Raw genomic sequence first — 25,444 nt, forward strand, 5'->3', positions numbered from 1 at the left:
AAAATCAACTTGGGACTGGACTGACCCCGTGCCCCCTGCTGGACATCTGCAATGTGAAAACAAAGAGCTTCATAGCTCATCAGATTCCTCATCCAGTGGAGACTAAAGATTCGGATTCTCAGCAACCATAGCACCGCCACTCCTCCGCTCCCGCTCCCACCACCCGTGAACGTCGCTACCACCACCACCACCACCGGCACCACCGCCACCGCCACCGGCACCACCAACACCGGCACCACCAGCAGCACCACCACCAGCAACACCACTAGCAACACCAATAGCAACACCACCAGCACCACCACCAGCAGCACCACCACCAGCAACACCACTAGCAACACCACCACTACTGCCACCACTCCCACCGGCACCAGCTGCACCGCCAACACCGGCACCACCGCCACCAGCACCACCACCAGCAACACCACCAGCAACACCACCAGCAGCACCACCAGCAACACCACCACTACCGCCGCCACCGGCACCACCGCCAACACCGCCAACACCGGCACCACCGCCAACGCCACCAGCGGCACCGCGATGCCACCGCCGCCGGTGCCCCCGTGGTGCCGCCGCGTTGGCCGCGTGTCGCGCCGCTGCCTCGTCATGGCCCTCGTCCTGCCCCTCGTCCTCGTCGCCGTGTGGCTCACACTGCCCTCCTCCTCCTCCTCCTCGCTCTCCTCCTCCTCCTCCTCCTCCTCCTCGTCGTCGTCGTCGGCACTGTCGTCGTTCCTGCTGGCGCTGAGCGGCCGCCGCCGCCACCACCACCACCACCGCGGTCGGCAGGAGCCCGACCCGGGCCCCGTCTGGTCGGCGGCGAGGGGCCACGCGGCCGGCTTCGCGATGCGCGGCCGCCGCCCCTCCATGGAGGACCGCTTCACCATCGGCTCGCGCGTCTACGCTACGCCGGGCGGCTACGGCTACGGCTACGGCGGTGGCTACGGCTACGGCTACGGCGGCGGCTTCTACGGCGGCGAAGGAGGAGGAGAAGATTACGACGACGATGACGGCGGTGGTGGCGGAGGAGGAAGTGACGTCACCGGTGGCCGTGCCGGCGGCGATGATGACGATGATGATGATGATGACGAGGACAGGAACAGCACCCACAGGATTTACGGCATCTTTGACGGCCACGGGGGAGAGGTGCGTGTGTGTGTGTGTGTCTGTGTGTGTGTGTGTGTCTGTGTGTGTGTCTGTGTGTGTCAGTGTGTGTGTCTGTGTGTGTGTCTGTGTGTGGGTGTGTTTGTGTCTGTGTGTGTGTGTGTCTACCTCCTCGCGGTGCCGGACGGGCAACTCTGTCGTGGACAGTGCTGTGGGGGGAGTTCCAATTTTGATTGGCTCCTCCCCTCATGGCATATGTGTCCACCACAGGGGCTAAACGGGGGCTCTGGACGGGTGCGAGGGGCTGGTAACCCCTCCACCTTCAATTAATTACCACAAAACCACGAATTAAAGTGAAATATGTAACAACTAAGCTTGTGCCGGAGGCCCCGGGGGGCCAGGCGTCTATGACGTCTCCTGGCCAAACCCCAATTGGCGGAGCCAGGAGATTGAATACCTACCCTCGGGGCTACTCCAGAAACAACGAAAAGCCACTACGGGTGGCCACGTGGAATGTTCGAACGCTCACTGCAGAGGAGAGGCTGCCACTCCTCTGTCGGGAGCTGGACCGGTACCGCCTGGATCTATGCGGCATTCAGGAGGTCCGGTGGACCGGCTCTGGCTCCTGCCACCATGAGGGGTGGACAGTCCTCTACTCGGGGCAGCAGACTGCCAAACAACAGGGTGTGGGTCTTCTTTTGAACAAAAGAATGAAGGGGGCGTGGGAGCGTGGCGGTGAGGTGTGGGAAGCTGTAAGCCCCAGGCTACTTTGGGCTCGCCTTCCCATCAACCGGAGGCGAGGAATGGTGGTCGTGGTTACTTATGCCCCCACCGAAGATGAACATCCGTGGAGGGATGCAGGCAAAGCCGATGAGTCAGATGCCTTCTATGACCTCCTGTCACAGGTGCTGGCTAAAGTGGCCCCTCGGGATAGAGTCATCATGTTGGGTGACTTCAATGCCCGAGTTGGTCATGATACTGGCACCTGGTCTGGAGTGATTGGAGGGCATGGGCCAGATCAGCTCAATAACAATGGTAGGAGGCTGCTAGATTTTTGTGCAGCCCATGGGCTTGTAATTACCAACACGCTGTTCCGGCATCGGCGCATCCACACAACATCATGGATGCATGCCGGGTCCAAGCAAGAACATCTGCTGGACTACATAGTGACGGACCAGCGAATGCGAGCCCATGTCCTTGACACCAGGACCTACCGTGGAGCTGATCTGCCCTCTGACCATCGACTAGTCATCTGTAAGATGCGCCTGCCATTCTTCCACTCCGGTGGTGGGTGTACACCCAGGACCCCATTCCAACCTAAAGTGGCCTGGTCTCAGTTATCTGATGAAAGTTGCAAGCGAGAATTTCATCATCGCTTGCAGCTGGGATTGGCATCGTCCCCGACTCCTCCTGATGTCGAGGGTAAATGGGCGAGGTTTAGGACTGTGACTCATGCAGCTGCAATGGCTGCTTTGGGTACGCGGTCCAGACCTCCCCAGACACCCTGGATGACAGAGGAGTTGTTCAGGATGGTTGAGAAAAAGCGACAGGCCCACTGTCATCGGCTACAGAATCCCACGTCAGAGAATGAGGAGGCTTACCGCAGCCTTCGCTCGGAGGTTCGGAGAGCCGTGAGGCGCTGCAAGGATGGGTGGTGGTCGCGGGTTGCTGAGGAGATGGAGTCTGCCTCAGTGGCCCGTGATCACAAATCGCTATTTAACTCCATCAAAAAAGTAACCTGCAGCGCCACACCTATTACCATCATTAGGGGAAAAAACGGTGATCCAATTTCCGACCCCCAGGAACAGGTTCGCAGATTTGCTGAGCATTTCTGTGAGGTCCTGGGGGAGGGAAAATCCCACAGCCAGGAAAACATCGTGGCACAAAGTGAGGATGACCCTGCTGAGGCTGCGGTGCCTCAAATATTGGATGAAGTCACCCCCTGTGAGTGGCTGGCTGAGGTGCCATCTGCTGAGGAAGTATTGAAGGCGATCCGGAGTCTGAGACCAGGAAAGGCAGCGGGCAGAGATGATCTCCCAAGCGAAATGCTGAGGGAGGGTGGCGTTTGTGCACAGACTGCCCTATATGACATCATAACAACAGTCTGGACCACTGGACGGGTTCCGCAGGATTGGAAGGATGCCCTGGTGGTCCCCCTTTTTAAGAAGGGGGACCGCACAGACTGTAACAACTACAGGGGCATCTCACTCCTCAGTGTGCCGGGAAAGGTCCTGGCAAGGATTATTCAGCATCGCCTTGCCAGGCACGCTGAGGAGAGGCTTGCGGAGCCCCAATGCGGTTTCAGGAAAGGGCGGTCCTGCACAGATGCCATATTTTCTGTCCGTCTGCTACAGCAGAGGTGTAGGGAATTCCAACAAGACCTACATCTCTGCTTTATTGACCTGGTCAAGGCCTATGATACCATCAGTAGGCCTGGGCTCTGGGTCGTTCTTCGTGCTTTTGGAGTACCTGACCCTCTGCTCACGATCATTAAGGACCTTCATGATGGTGAGCGGGCCCGGGTAAAACTACGTGGCCGGGAGTCAGAGCCATTCCCTGTACACCTTGGGGTGCGACAGGGATGTCCTCTGGCTCCCACATTATTTAACATCTATTTTGACCACATAGTTCGTGAAGCCTTCAATAGCTGTACCGGGGGAATCTCCATATGGTACAGATATAATGGGAGGCTAATCGATGCCCGGGTGCGGTCAAGGGATGGCTCCCTATTGCTCAACCACGTTATGTATGCTGATGACTTGGTAATAGCTGCTCAGTCAGAGGAGGAGTTGCAGATGCTGCTGCTGAGACTGGAGCGTGCCACTAAGAGGTGGGGCCTTACCATCAGCCCCACCAAAACTAAGCACCTGCCTGGGTATTTTGTACCATCGGACACTCCACCCCCACAACTCCCAATCGGTGATGGGGCAGTTGTGGAGAGAGTGGAGAGTTTCCCATACCTGGGCAGTGTGCTTATGACTGGCTCCAGTTTAACAGCAGAGGTCTCACTCCGAATCAGTCGAGCGGCAATATCTTTTCATCGGTTGCGTAACGCTGTGTGGAAGCTACCTGGTCTGTCGCTCCGCACTAAGCTTCAGGTCTTCTCGGCCACGGTCATTCCCTCCCTTCTCTACGCTTGCGAAACGTGGACCCCCCTAATGGAACATCTTCGCCGGTTAGAAACATTTAGGCTGACCTGCCTACGATCCATCCTGGGTTTAACCAGACTGGATTGTGTGAGGAGCTCACAAATCCTTGAAAGATCTGGGCAGGGTCCCATCGGTGAGCTCCTCCGGCAGGCAAGGCTGCGATGGCTGGGTCATGTAGCCCGCATGCCCAGCCACCGCATGCCGAAACAGCTTTTGTTTGGCCGGATTGAGGGGGCTAAGCGGGCGCGGCACGGGCTAGAGAAGAGATGGAGTGATGTGGTACAGGAGGACGTGGAGCTGAGTGGACTTGCCGATGACTGGTACCAGCGGTGTCAAGATCGGCCTCTGTGGAGGAGGCTCGTGAAGGATGCTACTGGGCAGTTGGAGGCAGTCGCCCTCCAACAACAACGGAGGGCGGAGGAGCGACGCTCACAACAGCGAGCGGAGCGCCGGGTGGCTAAAGCACAGCAGGTTGGCACAGTAGGGGGCACAGGTGGTGCATCAGCCAGTCATCTCAGTCAGTCGACCCGTGGCACCTGGGTCTGCCCCGTGACCTCCTGCCAGCGGGCGTTCGACACTTCACGTGGCCTCAGGGTGCACATAGCCTGGCACAAGCGTCGTGGTGACGTCACCGCCACTTAGTGGTGAATGGCGGTTGTTGTTGTTGTTGTTGTTGTCTGTGTCTGTGTGTCTGTGTGTGTATCTGTGTGTGTCTGTGTGTGTGTGTCTGTGTGTGTGTGTGTATCTGTGTGTGTGTCTGTGTGTGTGTGTGGTGTGTGTGTGTATCTGTATGTATGTGCGTGTGAGTGAGTGATTGCAAGGTTCACCGTGCCCCAGGTGATTGCTGTAGACGTAGCGAAGAATTCGCGTTTGTGCGCAAAAAACTCGAAAATCCAGAACTCTCCCATCGCGACGGTTTACCGGACACACCATCAAAAGTGTTTGTATATTTTAGTAATTACTTCAATTTGGTTTCATTTTATTGTTTTCATGTTTACGTATTTGTAGCGAGTTCAACAAAGTCGCAGACATAATCTTTGGAGGCAAACTGGAGTCGAAGCTTTCACGGCTGCAGGAATTACCCTTTGATTCCGTCGGTAAAGTTACGGAGAATTGAATGTAATTAAATAATAATGATGGGATACGACGTTTCGATTGCAACACAAGCGACCATCATCAGGTACAAGTGAATGAGAAAACAATAACTAGTAAACTTGGAAATGAGATGCAATACAACACAGAGAGTCGGCTAACGTAACAGTCAACACCCCACCTGGTTGATTCTGTTCCTCCAAAGATTGAGAAATTTGAGAGAGAGAGAGACACACACAGAGAGACACACAAGCAGAGAGAGAGACTCACACAGAGACACACAGACACACACAGAGACACACAGAGAGACACACACAGAGACACACAGAGAGAGACTCACACAGAGACACACAGACAGACACACAAGCAGAGAGAGAGACACACAGAGACACACACACAGAGACACACACACAGAGACACACAGAGACACAGAGAGACACACACAGAGACACACAGAGACACACACAGAGACACACAGAGACACACACACACAGACACACACACAGACACACACACACAGACACACACACACACAGACACACACACAGACACACACACAGACACACACACACAGACACACACAGAGACACACACACACAGACACACACACAGAGACATACACACACACAGAGACACACACAGACACACACACACAGACACACACACACAGAGACACACACAGACACACACAGACACACACACACAGAGAGACTCACACAGAGACACACACAGACAGCGACACACACACAGACACACACACAGAGGGAGACTCACACAGAGACACACACACAGACACACACACACACAAAGACACACACACACAGACACACACAGAGACACACACACAGACACACACACAGAGACACACACACACAGAGACACACACACCAGACACACACACAGAGACACACACACAGAGACACACACACACAGAGACACACACAGACACACACACACAGAGACACACACAGAGACACACACACACAGACACACACACACAGACACACACACACAGACACACACAGAGACACACACACACAGACACACACACACACACACAGAGACACACAGACACAGACACACACAGAGACACACAGACACACACAGAGACACACACACAGACACACACAGAGACACACACAGACACACACACAGACACACACAGAGACACACACACACACAGACACACACACCAGACACACACACAGAGACACACACACACAGAGACACACACACACAGAGACACACACAGAGACACACACACAGAGAGAGACTCACATGCCGATATTTTCGTTCACTTTTCCCTCCCCCCGCGCGCCCGTCTCAGGCCGCGGTCGACTTTGTGTCGCGGACGCTGCCGCGGAGGCTGCGGGCGCTGCTGGCGGCGGCCCCCCCGGGGCAACCGGACGGCGCGGAGCTGCGGGCTCTGCTGGCGCGCGAGATCCTCGCCACGGACGCCGCTCTGCTGCGGCATCTCAGCGCCATCGGCGGGGACGAATCCGGTGAACGCTCGCCAGCCCCATGGGCTCACCAGCCCCATGGGCTCACCAGCCCCACGGGCTCACCAGCCCCACACGCTCACCAGCCCCACGCGCTCACCAGCCCCACGGGCTCACCAGCCCCACGGGCTCACCAGCCCCACACGCTCACCACCCCCACGCGCTCAACAGCCCACACACTCACCAGCCTACGTGTTCACCAGCTCACACGCTCACCAGCCCACACACTCACCAGCACCCCTCTCCAGCCCACGTGCTCACCAGCCCCACACGCTCACCCCCACGCGCTCAACAGCCCACACACTCACCAGCCTACGTGTTCACCAGCCCACACGCTCACCAGCCCCGCTCACCAGCCCCGCTCACCGGCCCCACACGCTCACCAGCCCACACGCTCACCCCCACGCGCTCACCAGCCCACACACTCACCCCCACACACTCACCCCCACACACTCACCAGCCCCACGCGCTCACCAGCCCACACGCTCACCAGCCCCGCTCACCAGCCCCGCTCACCTCCCCCCCCCCCCCCGCTCACCCCAGGGTCGACGTGCGTGCTGGCGGTGGTGAGCGGCGACTCGCTCACCGTGGCGAGCGTGGGAGACTCGAGGGCGGTGGTGAGCGATGGGGCCGGCCGTGCGGTGCAGCTCACCACCGAGCACAAGCCGTACCTCCCCGCTGAGCGCAGGCGTATACAGCGCGCCGGTGAGCGGGCGGGCGGGGGGGGGTGAGGGTGAGTGGGTGGGTGAGTGGGTGAGTGAGTGAGTGAGTGGGTGGGTGAGTGGGTGAGTGAGTGGGTGGGTGGGTGGGTGAGTGAGTGTGGGTGAGTGGGTGAGCATAGTGGGTGAGTGGGTGAGTGAGTGAGTGAGCGTAGTGGGTGGGTGAGTGAGTGTGGGTGAGTGAGTGAGCATAGTGGGTGAGTGGGTGAGTGAGTGAGTGAGCGTAGTGGGTGAGTGGGTGAGTGAGTGAGTGAGTGAGCGTGTGGGTGAGTGGGTGAGTGAGTGAGTTGGTGAGTGGGTGAGTGGGTGAGTGAGTGAGTGAGTGTGTGGGTGAGTGGGTGAGTGAGTGAGTTGGTGAGTGAGCAAAGCAACCCCCTACCTCCTCGCGGTGCCGGACGGGCAACTCTGTCGTGGACAGTGCTGTGGGGGGAGGGCCAATTCCGATTGGCTCCTCCCCTCATGGCGTTTGTGACCACCACAGTGGTTAAACGGGGGCTCTGGACGTGTGCGAGGGGCTGGTAACCCCTCCACCTTCAATAAATTAGCACTAAACCACAAATAAAATATGTAACTAATAAAGCTTGTGCCGGAGGCCCCGGGGGGACAGGCGTCTATGACGTCTCCTGGCCAAACCCCATTTGGCGGAGCCAGGAGATTGAATCTCTACCCTCGGGGCTCCTCCAGAAACAACGAAAAGCCACTACGGATGGCCACGTGGAATGTTCGAACGCTCAATACGGAGGAGAGGCTGCCACTCCTCTGTCGGGAGCTGGACCGGTACCGCCTGGATCTCTGTGGCATTCAGGAGGTCCGGTGGACCGGTTCTGGCTCCTGCCACCATGAGGGGTGGACAGTCCTCTACTCGGGGCAGCAGATTGCCAAACAACAGTGTGTGGCTCTTCTTTTGAACAAAAGAATGAAGGGGGCGTGGGAGCGTGGCGGTGAGGTGTGGGAAGCTGTAAGCCCCAGGCTACTTTGGGCTCGCCTTCCCATCAACCGGAGGCGAGGAGTGGTGGTCGTGGTTACTTATACCCCCACCGAAGACGAACATCCGTGGAGGAATGCAGGCAAAGCCGATGAGTCAGATGCCTTCTATGACCTCCTGTCACAGGTGCTTGCTAAAGTGGCCCCTCGGGATAGAGTCATCTTGTTGGGTGACTTCAATGCCCGAGTTGGTCATGATGCTGGCACCTGGTCTGGGGTGATTGGAGGGCATGGGCCAGGTCAGCTCAATAACAACGGTAGGAGGCTGCTAGATTTTTGTGCAGCCCATGGGCTTGTAATTACCAACAAGCTGTTCCGGCATCGCCGCATCCGCACAACATCATGGATGCATGCCGGGTCCAAGCAAGAACATCTGCTGGACTACTTAGTGATGGAACAGCGGATGCGAGCCCATGTCCTTGACACTAGGACCTACCGTGGAGCTGATCTCCCCTCTGACGATCGACTTGTCATCTGTAAGATGTGCCTGCCATTCTTCCACTTCAGTGGTGGGTGTACACCCAGGACCCCATTCAAACCTAAAGTGGCCTGGTCTCAGTTATCTGATGAAAGTTGCAAGCGAGAATTTCATCATCGCTTGCGGCTGGGGTTGGCATCGTCCCCCACTCCTCCTGATGTCGAGGGTAAATGGGCGAGGTTTAGGACTGTGACTCATGCAGCTGCAATGGCTGCTTTGGGTACGCGGTCCAGACCTCCCCAGAGACCCTGGTTGACAGAGGAGGCATTCAGGATGGTTGAGAAAAAAGCAACAGGCCCACTGTCATCGGCTACAGAATCCCACGTCAGAGAATGAGGAGGCTTACCGCAGCCTTCGCTCGGAGGTTCGGAAAGCCGTGAGGTGCTGCAAAGGATGGGTGGTGGTCGCGGGTTGCTGAGGAGATGGAGTCTGCCCCAGTGGCCCGCGATCACAAAACTCTATTTAACTCCATCAAAAAAGTAACCTGCAGCGCCACACCTATTACCATCAGGGTAAAAAATGGTGATCCAATCTCCGACCCCCAGGAACAGGTTTGCAGATTTGCTGAGCATTTCTGTGAGGTCCTGGGGGAAGGAAAATCCCTCAGTCAGGAAAACATCATGGCACAAAGTGAGGATGACCCTGCTGAGGCTGCGGTACCTCAAATATTGGAAGAAGTCACCCCCTGTGAGTGGCTGGCTGAAGGCGATCTGGAGTCTGAGACCAAGAAAGGCAGCGGGCAGATATGATCTCCCAAGCGAAATGCTGATGGAGGCTGGCGTTTGTGCACAGACTGCCCTATATGACATAACAACAGTCTGGACCACTGGACGGGTTCCGCAGGTTTGGAAGGATGCCCTGGTGGTTCCCCTCTTTAAGAAGGGGACCGCACAGACTGTAACAACTACAGGGGCATCTCACTCCTCAGTGTGCCGAGAAAGGTCCTGGCAAGGATTATTCAACATCGCCTTGCCAGTCACGCTGAGGAGAGGCTTGCGGAGCCCCAATGTGGTTTCAGGAAAGGGCGGTCCTGCACAGATGGCATATTTTCTGTCCGTCTGCTACAGCAGAGGTGTTGGGAATTCCAACAAGACCTACATCTCTGCTTTATTGACCTGGTCAAGGCCTATGATACCATCAGTAGGCGTGGGCACTAGTTGTTCTTCATTCTTTTGGAGTCCCTGACCCTCTGCTCATGATCATTAAGGACCTTCATGATGGTGAGCGGGCCCGGATAAAACTACGTAGCTGGGAGTCCGAGCCTTTCCCTGTACACCTTGGGGTGCGACAGGGATATCCTCTGGCTCCCACATTTTTTAACATCTATTTCGACCACGTAGTTCGTGACGCCTTCAATAGCTGTAGCGGGGGAATCTCCATATGGTACAGATATAATGGGAGGCTGATCGATGCCCGGGTGCGGTCAAGGGATGGCTCCCTATTGCTCAACCACGTTATGTATGCTGATGTTTTGGTAATAGTTGCTCATTCAGAGGAGACTGAAGCGTGCCACTAAGAGATGGGGCCTTACCATCAGCCCCACCAAAGCTAAGCACCTGCCTGGGTATTTTGTACCATCGGACACTCCACCCCCACAACTCCCAATCGGTGATGGGGCAGTTGTGGAGAGAGTGGAGAGTTTCCCATACCTGGGAAGTGTGCTTATGACCGGCTCCAGTTTAACAGCAGAGGTCTCACTCCGGATCAGTCGAGCGGCAATATCTTTTCATTGGTTGCGTAACGCTGTGTGGAAGCTACCTGGTCTGTCGCTCCGCACTAAGCTTCAGGTCTTCTCGGCCACGGTCATTCCCTCCCTTCTCTACGCTTGTGAAACGTGGACCCCCCTAATGGAACATCTTCGCCGGTTAGAAACATTTAGGCTCTCCTGCCTACGATCCATCCTGGGTTTAACCAGACTGGATTGTTTGAGGAGCTCACAAATCCTTGAAAGATCTGGCCAAGGTCCCATCGGTGAGCTCCTCCGGCAGGCAAGGCTGCGATGGCTGGGTCATGTAGCCCGCATGCCCAGCCACCGCATGCCGAAACAGCTTTTGTTCGGCCGGATAGAGGGGGCTAAGCGGGTGCGGCACGGGCTAGAGAAGAGATGGAGTGATGTACAGGAGGACGTGGAGCTGAGTGGACTTGCCGATGACTGGTACCAGCGGTGTCAAGATCGGCCTCTGTGGAGGAGGCTCGTGAAGGACGCTCACAACAACGAGCGGAGCGCCGGGTGGCTAAAGCACAGCAGGTTGGCACAGTAGGGGGCACAGGTGGTGCATCGGCCGGTCATCTCAGTCAGTCGACCTGTGGCACCTAGGTCTGCCCCGTGACCTCCTGCCAGCGGGCGTTCGACTCTCCACGTGGCCTCAAGGTGCATATGTCCTGGCACAAGCGTTGTGGTGACGTCACCGCCACTTAGTGGTGAATGGCGGTTGTTGTTGAGTGTGAGTGGGTAAGTGAGTGAGTGGGTGAGTGAGTGAGTGTGAGTGGGTGAGTGAGCATGAGTGAGTGTGGGTGAGTGTGAGTGGATGAGTGAGTGAGTGGGTGAGTGAGTGAGTGGGTGAGTGAGCGTGAGTGGGAATGGTGGGTGAGTGAGTGTGCGTGGGTGAGTGTGAGTGGGTGAGTGAGCGTGAGTGAGTGAGCGTGAGGGAGTGAGCGTGAGTTAGTGAGTGTGAGTGGGTGAGTGAGTGAGTGTGAGTGGGTGAGTGAGTGTGAGTGGGTGAGTGAGTGAGCGTGAGTGGGTGAGTGAGTGAGTGAGCGTGAGTGAGTGAGTGAGTGAGCCTGAGTGGGTGAGTGTGAGTGGGTGAGTGAGCATGAGTGGGTGAGTGAGTGAGTGAGTGTGAATTGTGGGTGAGTGTGGGTGAGTGAGTGAGTGTGAGTGGGTGAGTGAGCGTGAGTGAGTGGGTGTGAGTGGGTGAGTGGTTGAGTTGGCGAGTGAGTGAGTGTGAGTGAGTGTGGGTGAGTGAGTGTGAGTTGGTGAGTGATGATGATGAGAGAGACACGCAGACTCCAAATATGCAGCAGGTATCATGGTCAGGAGTGAACCCATGACCTCCTGCGTACCAGGCGAGGTAGTCAACACGTAGCAGGAGGAGGAGTCTTTCACGACCAATATCCATCATGTTGTGTCGTTCAACCCGCCACCACCCGACACAGCCGATCGCTAAGGGGGTTTGTGTCACGTAAGCAGAACGTGGCCAAATCCGTTGCTCGTACAGCACACAACACCGGTTTTTGTTTGCTGGAGAGTTGAACCCGCGACTGCAACATTTACAATGCGAGTAGCCGTGACGTTCCACCGGTAATGATGCAGTGGTTTTCACTGGAGACGCACACTTGACTTTGAACGGCGGGGTTCATGCCACAAGACAGCCCCGATCGGCTCACGGGACCCTCCCTCTTATGCCCCTGAGCGTGGCCTGGCTCCGCCCTCAGCCACGCCCCCTTCTGGATCCTACCAGAAGGACCTGGGCCGTATGCCGCGTGTCCCTCTCGCCTGGCTCCGCCCTCGGCCACGCCCCCTTCTGGATCCTACCAGAAGGTTCTGGGCCGTACGCCGCGTGTCCCTCTCGCCTGGCTCCGCCCTCGGCCACGCCCCCTTCTGGATCCTACCAGAAGGTTCTGGGCCGTACGCCGCGTGTCCCTCTCGCCCCCTCTTGGCCCCTCCCTCGTTATCCTGTCCTGGTGACGTGCCCTCTCGGGTTCACCCCAGACTGTCACGTCCTCAGCTGCCCTCTCTCCGACGGTCACCAGAACCATGCCCCCCCCGGGCCCCCCCTTCCATGCCATACATGGAAGGGGGGGCTCGAGGTTATAAGACGCACAGCGACTCTGCCAGTCGCTGGCGCTCATGCCGTGGTGACTTAATATGTCACAACAACAACGACCACCCCCCCGACACCCCCAAATCTCTCAACCCCCCTCACCCTCCCAACCCCCCACCCTCCCAACCCCGCCCACACCTCCCACCCCCCACACCTCCCCACACCCCCCCCCACTACTCCCCCCCCCCCCCCCCCCCCGTGCCGGGCGACTTCACCCAGCTGAGCGGCGTTTGTTGGATAGTTCACCACCACCGCACGCTCTCACCCCCCCCCCCCCCCCCACTCCCACCGTGTGTGTGTGCTGCCACCACCCCCCCCACACCCCCCCCCCACACCCTCCCCCCCCCACCCCCCCCCCCCCACCACTCCCACCGTGCCAGGCGGCTTCATCCGCCTGAGCGGCGTCTGGCGTGTGCAGGGTGAGCTGGCGATGTCGCGGGCGCTTGGGGACGCCCGCCTCAAACGCCTCGGGGTGATCACGGCGCGGGCCGACGTGGCCACCGCGGACCTGGGCCCCGCCCGGCAGCGGCCGCCGGGGCCGCGCTTCCTGCTGCTCGCCTCCGACGGCCTCTGGGACGCCGTGGGCAGCCAGGAGGCGGCGGACCTGGCGCGGGGACGCGCCGACCGACCGCTGATGGGCGCCCGGCGGCTCGCGACGGAGGCCTTCCGCAGGGGCGGCGGGGACAACGTCGCCGTGCTGGTGGTGAGGGTGGGCGGGGGCGGCCGCTGACCGACGGCCGCCCGCCGGGGTTCACGGCGATTGAGGAGTGGGGTGGGGGTGGGGGTGGGGGGGGAGGGGTTTCTCACGGCACGGCCCCCGGGGGGGTCAAGAGGTCATCGCTATGTTGTGGATTCGCAGCCCGGCACCCTCTCCCTCCCCTCTCCCTCCCCCACCGGGGTTCACGTGGGGGGGGGGGGGGGGGGTCATCCGGGGGGGGTTCCTCACGGACACGGAGGGGTCCGCTGGCCGGTCGGCGACCTTCAGAACCGCCAAGGTGAAGGTGGGATTTGGGGTCAAGAGGTCACCCCGATGTTGTGGATTCACACCCCGGCATCCCCCCGGGGGTGGGGGGCGGGGGGGGGGGTCAACCGGGGAGCTACCCACGGACGCTGCGGGGTCCGCTGGCCGGTCGGCAAATCTCCGGGACGACCGAGGGTCGAGGCGGGATTGGGGTCAAAAGGTCACCCCGACGTTGTGGCTTCACACCCCGTCCCACCACCCCCCCCCCTCCATCCCACACCGGGGTTCACGGGGTGGGGAGTCGTCCGCGGCGATGAGCAGACCGCTGGCTGGCGGGGGGGGGACACGGGAGACTTTCCCGCGGTCGGTCGGCACGACCTCCAGCACCACCAAGGGTCGCGGTGGGACTGAGGTCAAGAGGTCATCCCGATATTGTCGGTTTGACACCCCCCCCACCCCACCCCTCCTCTGCCCCTCCACCGGGGTTCACGGGGAGGGGTCATCCGGGGGGATGGACGGACCGCTATGGGGGACTCGGGCCGTCGGCGACATCCCGAACGGCCGAGGGTCAGGGTGGGATCGGGGTTGAAAGGTCGTCGCGATATTGTGGTTTTTCATCACTTGCACGCACGTGATGATGCACGTCATCACGTCATCACATCATCACGTACACGCACGTCATCACGTGCGTGTACGTGTCGTACACTACTATACACTACACTATACACTACTACACTATACACTACACTATACACTACACTATACACTATAAACTACACTATACACTACACTATACACTACACTACTATACACTACACTATACACTACTATACACTACACTATACACTACTACACTATACACTACTATACACTACACTATACACTACTATACACTACACTATACACTACTATACACTACACTATATACTACTATACACTACACTATATACTACTATACACTACACTATACACTACTATACACTACACTATACACTACACTATATACTACTATACACTACACTATATACTACTATACACTACACTATACACTACTATACACTACTCTATAAACTACACTATACACTACTATACACTACACTATACACTACACTATACACTACTACACTATACACTACACTATAAACTACACTATACACTACTATACACACTACTATACACTACACTATACACTACTATAAACTACACTATACACTACACTATACACTACACTGTACACTACTATACACTACACTATACACTACACCAGTGGTTCTTACCCTGCGGTGCATCTCGCTACCTCCTGGGGATGCGAGAAGCCTTTTCTGGGGCTAGCGAGACATGGCCGGATTATTTTCGAGGGCAAATCATCGAAAACACAAATTTACCCACGGGCGGCACGTTACGACTTACTTTGTTCCATACTCTTTGCTTCTTTGCGGCAAAGTCATCACGTAGTAGGTAGAAAATAAAATAAATCACGACGTTCCGGGCACACAACACGACCAAGCGTCCGTCATCAGGTTTGGTGAAAGCCGTGGTCCTGCTGCTGAGGCAGACCGGTTTTTAAAAAGGTTTGAAATGGTTTGTTAGCCCAAGGGTTCGTAAAGAAGTGGCCCGGGGGCTGGCGATATTAACGTGAGATATTAGCACTGTAACTGTAAGATAGGAGGGGAGCGGCCTCCTCAACGAGGGCACGGAAGTGGCCGTGTTAATGTGAGAGATTAGCGTGATGTTAACGTAAAAAATTTAAAGGTACGGAAGTGGCTGTGTTAATGTGAGGGATTAGCGTGATGTTAATGTGAGACATTAGCACTGTCACTGTAAGATAGGAGGGGAGCGGCCTCCTCAACGAGGGCACGGAAGTGGCTGTGTTAATGTGAGGGATTAGCGTGATGTTAATGTGAGACAGCACTGTAATTGTTAGATAGGAGGGGAGCGGCCTCCTCAACGTGGGCACGGAAGTGGCTGTGTTAATGTGAGATATTAGCACTGTTACTGTAAAATAGGAGGGGAGCGGCCTCCTCAACGAGGGCACGGAAGTGGCCGTGTTAATGTGAGGGATTAGCGTGATGTTAACGTGAGACATTAGCACTGTAACTGTAAGATAGGAGGGGAGCGGCCTCCTCAACGGGGGCACGGATGTGGCCGTGTTAATGTGAGGGATTAGCGTGGTGTTAACTTGAGACATTAGAGGGCACGGAAGTGGCTGTGTTAATGTGAGGTATTAGCGTGTTGTTAACGTGAGACATTAGCACTGTAACTGTGAGATAGGTGGGGAGCGGCCTCCTCAACGAGGGCACAGAAGTGGCCGTGCTAATGTGAGGGATTAGCGTGATGTTAACGTGAGACATTAGCACTGTAACTGCAATATAGGAGGGGAGCGGCCTCCTCAACGAGGGCACAGAAGTGGCCGTGCTAATGTGAGGGATTAGCGTGATGTTAACGTGAGACATTAGCACTGTAACTGCAAGATAGGAGGGGAGCGGCCTCCTCAATGAGGGCACGGAAGTGGCCGTGTTAATGTGAGGGATTAGCGTGATGTTAACGTGAGACATTAGCACTGTGACTGTAAGATAGGAGGGGAGCGGCCTCCTCAACGAGGGCATGGAAGTGGCTGTGTTAATGTGAGCGATTAGCGTGATGTTAACGTGAGAAATTAGAGGGCAAGGAAGTGGCTGTGTTAATGTGAGGGATTAGCGTGATGTTAACGTGAGACATTAGCACTGTAACTGTAAGATAGGAAGGGGAGCGGCCTCCTCAACGAGGGCACGGAAGTGGCTGTGTTAATGTGAGGGATTAGCGTGATGTTAACCTGAGACATTAGCACTGTAACTGTAAGATAGGAGGGGAGCGGCCTCCTCAACGAGGGCACGGAAGTGGCCGTTTTAATGTGAGGGATTAGCGTGATGTTAACGTGAGATATTAGCACTGTAACTGTAAGATAGGAGGGGAGCGGCCTCCTCAACGAGGGCACGGAAGTGGCCGTGTTAATGTGAGGGATTAGCATGATGTTAACGTGAGATATTAGCACTGTAACTGTAAGATAGGAGTGGAGCGGCCTCCTCAACGAGGGCACGGAAGTGGCCGTGTTAATGTGAGGTATTAGCGTGATGTTAATGTGAGACATTAGCACTGTAACTGTAAGATAGGAGGGGAGCGGCCTCCTCAACGAGGGCACGGAAGTGGCTGTGTTAATGTGTGGGATTAGCGTGATGTTAACGTGATACATTAGCACTGTAACTGTAAGATAGGAAGGGGAGCGGCCTCCTCAACGAGGGCACGGAAGTGGCCATGTTAATGTGAGGGATTAGCGTGATGTTAATGTGAGACATTAGCACTGTAACTGTAAGATAGGTGGGGAGCGGCCTCCTCAACGAGGGCACGGAAGTGGCTGTGTTAATGTGAGGGATTAGCGTGATGTTAACGTGAGACATTAGCACTGTAACTGTAAGATAGGGGAGCGGCCTCCTCAACGAGGGCACGGAAATGGCTGTGTTAATGTGAGGGATTAGCGTGATGTTAACGTGAGACATTAGCACTGTAACTGTAAGATAGGGGAGCGGCCTCCTCAACGAGGGCACGGAAATGGCCATGTTAATGTGAGGAATTTAGCGTGGTGTTAACGTGAGAGATTAGAATGTAAGGGTAAGCTACGTGACTCTACCGAAAGAACCAAAGAATATGGATTCCTGCAGTCACGAAAGCTCCAAATCAAGATTACTTTGTTCCATCAAACCCTGTGTAGTTATTAACATTGTTAAAAACATTTTACCATCGAGAACCAAAGGGAGGGGTGCAAAGGCTGCAGTCAAGGTTAAGAACCACCAGTTGTTGTTGATGATGAGCACGTGCAAACCAAACAAAAACACCTGTGAATTTGGGCCTCCCGTGAGACGCTTTGCAGCTCAGGCCGAAGGGTTCTCCTGCACCGGATGGACGGACAGATGGACCGGACGGACGTCCATCTGTCACGTGGTCGGGGAGGTCACGGTGGCTCTCGTGGAGTCGATCCGATAAGATTGAAACTCTCGCGCGAAGTTGTGTCGCTGACGGGGGGGACTCGCGCTGGAGGAGGGCCGGACGCGTTGATCGCAGGGTTAATGCGTGATCTCCGTGTGTCTCGTGCGTGTAACGCTGTGGAGGGGCGGGCGGTTCACGGTGGCTCTCGTGGAGTCGATTCGACATGAGCGTAACTCTAGCGGGAAGGTGTGTCGCCGACGGGGACTCCCGCTAGAGGAGGGCCGGACGCGTTGATCGCAGGGTTAATGCGTGAACTCCTTGTGGCCCGTCTTCTGTAACGTTTTGGGTTTTCTTCACGATAGCTGTCGTAGACCTCCTTTGCCAGAAACAAGATATAGGAATAGGATTTACCCTTTTAACTGGCACAAAAACTGACACCTTTATTCAAGGCATCATGTTTGCAATAACCACAACACAAGCAGTCAAAATGCAAACAAAAAATCTAATTCAAGGACATTGCATATTATTATCAGAGTTGTCTTTTTTGTTTGCATTTTGACTGCTTGTGTTGTGGTTATTACAAACATGATGCCTTGAATAAAGGTGTCAGTTTTTGTACCAGTTAAAAGGGTAAAACCTATTCCTATATCTTGTTACTGGCAAAGGAGGTCTCATAATGTAAATGCTCACCCAGAGCCCTCAATACTCTGATAGTGCGCTGTTTTTGAGTTGTATGCCTTTTGGCGTCTTCTGGTCCAACACCAATGGAGACTAGGCTCTAAGAAAAGCCGTCTCGGGTGTGGACCAGTTAAAAGGGTAAAACCTATTCCTATAGCTGTCGTAGAGTAGATCCGATAAGATTGAAGCTCTCGTGGCAAGTTGTGTCGCTATCAGAGACTCGCGCTGGAGGAGGGCCGGACGCGTTGATCGCAGGGTAAATGCGTGAGCTCCGTGTGTCTCGTGCGTGTAACGCTGTGGAGGGGCGGGCGGTTCACGGTGGCTCTCGTGGAGTCGATCCGACATGAGCGTAAGTCCAGCGGGAAGTTTTGCTGCTAATTTCGTCCAATCAATAGGCTCGGTTACAACCAGGAAGTGACTGATGACTAAGCTACACAGTGATTCGTTCTGTCCAATCACAGGCAGAGTTATAACCAGGAAGTGACTGATAACTAAGCTACACCGTGACTCATTCCGTCCAATCACAGGCAGAGTTACAACCAGGAAGTCACTGATGACTAAGCTACACCGTGACCCGTTCTGTCCAATCACAAGTAGAGTTACAACTAGGAAGTGATTGATGACTAATCTACACCGTGACTCGTTCCGTCCAATCACAGGCAGACTTACAACCAGGAAGTGACTAATGACTAAGCTACACGGTGATCCGTTCCGTCCAATCAGGCAGAGTTACAACCAGGAAGTGACTGATGACTACCGTATTTTTCCGCATATAGCCCGCAGACGCATATAACCGGCAAAAATAGCGTTCTGTGTAAAACAAATTTCAGATAGCCCGCACCTCCATATACCCCGCATGCATTCATATCTTTAACGTCGTTACCGCAGCGTGATTCCATCATATTAATACAAAGTTTACATTTGTTATGCATTCCACTGTCAATTGTCAACATTAAAATCATAAAGTGCACAAAGACAACAAACTCACCGGAAACAGTGAACTTAAAACAGTAAATAAGTAACAAGAGTCAATATCCAATAAATAAGTAACACATAGCTGGTAGATAAGCAAGTACAGTTTTAGCACTGGTAGATTGCGCACTGCGCAGACAAGAGCGGCACTACGGTAACGCCGTTGCCTCGCCCCCAACCCCCCCTCACCTCTCCCGTCGTCGGTAAACAAAGCGAGCCCACTTCAAACATTGTCGTTTCATTGTACAAACAATTCGAATCATTTAAAACGTGATGACACGTGCAATTCCGGTGCGAGTGGTTTATTCAGCAGTGCTTTAGCCAAAGGTAAGTGTTGCGTAGTGGATAGTCCTACCATGAAAAAAAAAATTTTGAACGAGTCACGACATGTCCACACTGTTTTCAAATATTTTTTCGTGATAGCCCGCAACTCCATATACCCCGCAGGGTCTTGTCTTGTTTCTAAAAAGTGCCATGCCCCGCGGGTTATATGCGACAAAATACGGTAAGCTACACCCGTGACCCATTTCGTCCAGTCACGGGCGTGGTTATGACGAGGACGGTCACTGTGGAATCACGTCTCGCGGGCCGGGGGGGGGTTTGTTTATTGCGAGCCCAACTCTTCCGCGCCAAAGCGCTTTGGATGACGGCGGATGATGAGGCGCCCTCGTCGTCTGCTCCGTGAACGCTTGGTGCCACGAGCCGTGTCTCGTTCCAAGACGCCCCTTTAAACGCTACTGCCTGATCGAGCGAATGACATTTTAGCAGCGGCAATAACCGAATGGTACTTCTTGGCAACAGTGGCCTTGACAACAATGCTGTGGCTCAACCACAATGGCATGTCTTGACAACAACAACATGTCTCGGCGGCAGAATTATGCGTCTTGTTAACGATGATATGTCTTGACAACAGAATGATGTGTCTTGTTAGCGATGATACGTCTTGACAGCAGAATGATGTGTCTTGTTAACGATGATATGTCTTGACAACAGAATGATGTGTCTTGTTAGCGATGATATGTCTTGACAACAGAATGATGCGTCTTGTTAACGATGATATGTCTTGACAGCAGAATGATGCGTCTTGTTAACGATGATACGTCTTGACAGCAGAATGATGTGTCTTGTTAACGATGATATGTCTCGGCGGCAGAATGATGTGTCTTGTTAATGATGATATGTCTTGACAACAGAATGACGTCTTGTTAATGATGATATGTCTTGACAACAGAATTATGCGGCTTGTTAACGATGATATGTCTTGGCAGCAGAATGATGCGTCTTGTTAACGATGATATGTCTTGACAACAGAATGATGCGTCTTGTTAACGATGATATGTCTCGACAGCAGAATGATGTCTTGTTAACGATGATATGTCTTGACAGCAGAATGATGCGTCTTGTTAATGATGATATGTCTCGACAGCAGAATGATGTCTTGTTAACGATGATATGTCTTGACAACAGAATGATGTGTCTTGTTAACGATGATATGTCTCGACAACAGAATGATGCGTCTTGTTAACGATGATATGTCTTGACAACAAAATGATGTGTCTTGTTAACGATGATATGTCTCGACAACAGAATGATGCGTCTTGTTAGCGATGATATATCTTGACAACAGAATGATGTCTTGTTAACGATGATATATCTTGACAACAGAATGATGCGTCTTGTTAACGATGATATGTCTTGACAACAGTGCCAAGCCTGGCTAATAACATGCCTTGACAATAACAACAATGACATGCCTTGACAACAATGACATGCCTTGACAATAACAACAATGACATGCCTTGACAACAGTAACATGCCTTGACGATAACAACAATGACATGCCTTGACAACAATAACATGCCTTGACGATAACAATGACATGCCTTAACAATATCATGCCTTGACAATAACAACAATGACATGCCTTGACAATAACAACAATGACATGCCTTGACAACAATAACATGCCTTAACAATAACAACAATAACATGCCTTGACAATAACAACAATGACGTGCCTTGACAACAATGACATGCCTTGAGACAATAACAACAATGACATGCCTTGACAACAATTACATGCCTTGACCATAACAACAATGACATGCCTTGACAACAATGACATGCCTTGACAATAACAACAATGACATGCCTTGACAATAACAACAATGACATGCCTTGACAACAATGACATGCCTTAACAATAACAACAATGACATTCCTTGACAACAATGCCATGCCTTGACAACAATGCCATGCCTTTACAACAATGGCATGCCTTGACAACAATGACATGCCTTGACAACAGTGACACATTCCTTGACAACAATGACATGCCTTGACAACAATGACACATTCCTTGACAACAATGACACATGCCTTGACAACAATGCCATGCCTTGACAACAATGACATGCCTTGACAACAATGACATGCCTTGACAACAATGACATGCCTTGACAATAACAACAATGACACATGCCTTGACAACAATGACATGCCTTTGCCCATCGATTGCCGGATATGTTTTTCCGCAAACTACTGTGTCCTGAAAACTGGAATTTATGAAAACAATAAAGTCGACTCGCCGTGCTTCTCCAATTGTCGTCGTGGGGGGGGGAGGAGCTGCGGCAGAGCGGCCGGTGCACGCCGAGCCGCAAACCCCGGGGGCGGCCTGAGTTGTGGAATCTTTGCTGGTTCATCCCAGGCTTGTGTCTGTTGCTCGCAGTCGCTTTAAGATGTTTCTCTTGTTCTGCCCAGGGCCGACAGGAAGCGGCTGCGGGAATATCCGAAGCGGCCTTGCGGTCTTCCACACCCCGTGGAACTGAGCAACCATTGGAAAGATGTCATCGACCAAGTCCCATCCGTAAAGGATGTCATTCCTGACTTACAGTACCCCGGTGTTTACAAATTGAGTTGTACCTGTGGTGACTGCTATATCGGGGAGACGAAACGACACATTTCTGACCGAATTCGCGAGCACAAATCAGATTTGAAACACGGCAGAACGACTTCGTCGGCCGTGGCTGATCATTGTCTCAACACAACGGGTTCTCATGACATTGTTTTCTCCGATACCAAAGTACTATGCAAAACCTCTCGGTTATTACCGAAGATTTGTCCATGAAGCCATCCAGATATACAAACATGGACACAACTTTAACCGAGAGGATGGTTTTAAATTGAGCAACCATTGGAAAGATGTCATCGACCAAGTCAAACTTTAGCTGCCTTATAATTGCACAGCCATTTCCATTCCTACCAGTGGGTTGTGCTCGCTTTGGTGCAGTGCACCATCGCTTCCCCCGAACCCCCTGCAGCATAACAAAAGGCGGCTTAACTCAGCCCTCCCCTCCCCCCCTTAACCTGTATATAATATCGGGTGTATCAGAGGTCTTCACTTGATACAGCTATCTTGCTGTGACTGTTCCACCTGAAGACGGAAGCTTGTGTTGCCTCCGAAACGTGATTTAATTTAGTTTTCATTTATTTTAACCTACGTGACTTTACCGATAAAAAAAACAAAGAGTATGAATCCTTGCAGTCACAAAAGCTTCAAATCTAGAATCAATGCCCTCTACGGGGAGGATTTTCACCTATCTGTTAGAGCTTTTGACAGACAACGAGACAAGAAGTCACAGCTCGTCGAGACGCTGACCTTCCTCAAAAGATGCCGCGATAACAAGGTAATACTCATCGCTTTCACACTCGCATCTGCTGCTGTATCTTCACCGAACTCTGAACGGATTTTGTTTAATGCTAGCCTATCACTAATCTCGGAGGGAATAAGAGTACCCCGATTTGAACTCGATAGTTTAGACAAGACTCTTACAATCACATTTAATGTTAACACAAAATATGTCCCCTTTTGATTGGAACCACGTTGACAACATGACTGCTACCTCTGCTGATTCACTGTCAGTCAAATGCAAAGCTAACCTCGCTAAATTCAACCTCTTATCAAAGAAGAAGCCAGAACCACACATCACAAAACTGGATGTTAAAATCGTTATTAATCAGAGTAACATCCAGATTTCGGACAATCTGAAAACGGTACTGGCTAAAGGGCTAAATTTCGCTGTCACCCCTAAACATATACCAGTAGAGGATGTCATCTCTCAGGTCGATGTAGCCCTCAAAGGCATAGGACACATCCAAGCGGACGTTGCGAGAGCTGAAATAGCCACTATTCTCAAGAATGCCAAGACATTTATTAGCAACATGAGCAAAAATGAACGCTCTGAACTCGCGAATTTTAAAAAGAGGGATGATATAGTCATCCTGTTGGCCGACAAGGGCAATGCCACTGTCATTATGGATAAAAACTCATACAACAACAAAATCCAGGACCTACGCAATGATGGGAGTTACTCAAAAATTAAAAGTGATCCTACTAACAGCCTAACGATAAAAAACCAACAAGATCATCACAAGTTCGACTTCCCTAATCGAACCAACCAAACGTCTCTCCTTAAAACCCTCGGCTGCAAGACCTCCCAGATTATATGGTCTTCCCAAGATCGATAAAGAAGGTACCCCACTATGACTCATTGTGTCCACGATCAACTCCCCTACCTACAAGCTGGCCCGTTTTGTATCGGATACTCTGCTTCCCTTCAATGGCAAGACCACCTCAGCAGTACTTAACCCAATTGGTTTCTATGGGCAAGGACATTGTACTATCTCCTGACGATATCCTCGTCAGCTTTGATGTGGTCTCTCTGTTCACCAAGGTCCCAGTACCTGATACAATTACAATAATTGAAGATTTGGTCCAACAGGGACTGAGCCCTGATGTACCTGCGCTGGTTAGGCACTTTACCTGTAATGGCACCTTCTACAAACAAAATGAGGGTACCCCCATGGGTTCCCCCTTGTCACCAGTGATAGCCAATGTTTTCATGGAGAAATTTGAATCAGACGCCATCCAGACTTCCACCCTCAGACCTTCCCTGTGGAAGAGATGTGGATGACACTTTCGTCATTTGGCCAAATGGCCTCCCAGCTTTGAACCATTTCCTAGACCACATCAATTCCAGACACCCATCCATCAAATTCACCATGGAAGTGGAGAAAAATGGTAAGCTGCCATTCTTGGATGTTCTGTTGAAAGGAGGACTGATGGCTCTTTGGGGCATTCTGTTTACAGGAAGTCCACCCACACAGATTCCTACTTGAAGCCTGATTCCCACCACCACCCGGCTCAAAATAATTATCTAATCAAAACTATATACCATAGGGCTCATTGCATTTTTGACCAACACCACCTGGCCAGTGAATTAAAACATGTACATCTGGCCCTCAAGATGGACGGATACTCTGACCGTACCATCCGCCAAGCTGTTTCTCCCACCATACAGAAACAACCACCTGATACTCCGATCAAAATCATCACACTGCCATACATAGCAGGCGTTACCAATAAGATTTTCAAAATTCTAAAAACACAAGATCCAGGTCCGGTTCAATACAGTACACAAAATGCGTGATCTGATCCCATCCGTAAAGGATGTCATTCCTGACTTACAGTACCCCGGTGTTTACAAATTGAGTTGTACCTGTGGTGACTGCTATATCGGGGGAGACGAAACGACACATTTCTGACCGAATTCGCGTGCACAAATCGGATTTGAAACACGGCAGAACGAATTCTTCGGCCGTGGCTGATCATTGTCTCGACACAGCGGGTTCTCATGACATTGTTTTCTCCGATACCAAAGTTCTCTGCAAAACCTCCCGGTTATTACCGAAGATTTGTCCATGAAGCCATCCAGATATACAAACATGGACACAACTTCAACCGAGAGGATGGTTTTAAATTGAGCAACCATTGGAAAGATGTCATCGACCAAGTCAAACTTTAGCTGCCTTATAATTGCACAGCCATTTCCATTCCTACCAGTGGGCTTGTACTCACTCTCGTGCAGTGCATCACCACTTCCCCTGAACCCCCTGCAGCATAACAAAAGGCAGCTTAACTTAGCCCCTCCCCTCCCCACTCACGTCCCTTCCTGGCTCCTCCCCCTCCCT

General features: G+C 53.0%; 1 protein-coding gene across 1 annotated transcript; it reads left to right on the top strand.

The window, feature by feature from the left end:
* The first annotated feature begins 535 nt into the window (after positions 1-535).
* Positions 536-22,006, top strand: LOC116937383 (protein phosphatase 1L-like). The gene is made up of 4 exons (XM_032944459.2): positions 536-1,140; positions 6,667-6,841; positions 7,382-7,543; positions 13,224-22,006. The coding sequence occupies exons 1-4, from the start codon at positions 538-540 to the stop codon at positions 13,571-13,573; spliced, it is 1,290 nt and encodes a 429-aa protein (XP_032800350.2). The 5' UTR covers positions 536-537; the 3' UTR covers positions 13,574-22,006.
* Positions 22,007-25,444: the final 3,438 nt, after the last annotated feature.

The sequence above is a fragment of the Petromyzon marinus genome, chromosome 70 (assembly GCF_048934315.1).
Source record: "Petromyzon marinus isolate PM22_M1 ecotype Great Lakes invasive population chromosome 70, UKy_Petmar_22M1.pri1.0, whole genome shotgun sequence".
Classification (NCBI taxonomy): Eukaryota; Metazoa; Chordata; class Hyperoartia; order Petromyzontiformes; family Petromyzontidae; genus Petromyzon; species Petromyzon marinus.

Excerpts from the sequence above, each read along its gene's own strand:
- LOC116937383 (XM_032944459.2), top strand. The coding sequence starts at position 538 with ATGCCACCGCCGCCGGTGCCCCCGTGGTGCCGCCGCGTTGGCCGCGTG. Across the intron at positions 1,141-6,666 it reads TTGACGGCCACGGGGGAGAG|GCCGCGGTCGACTTTGTGTC; the intron begins GTGCGTGTGTGT and ends CGCCCGTCTCAG. Across the intron at positions 6,842-7,381 it reads CATCGGCGGGGACGAATCCG|GGTCGACGTGCGTGCTGGCG; the intron begins GTGAACGCTCGC and ends CGCTCACCCCAG.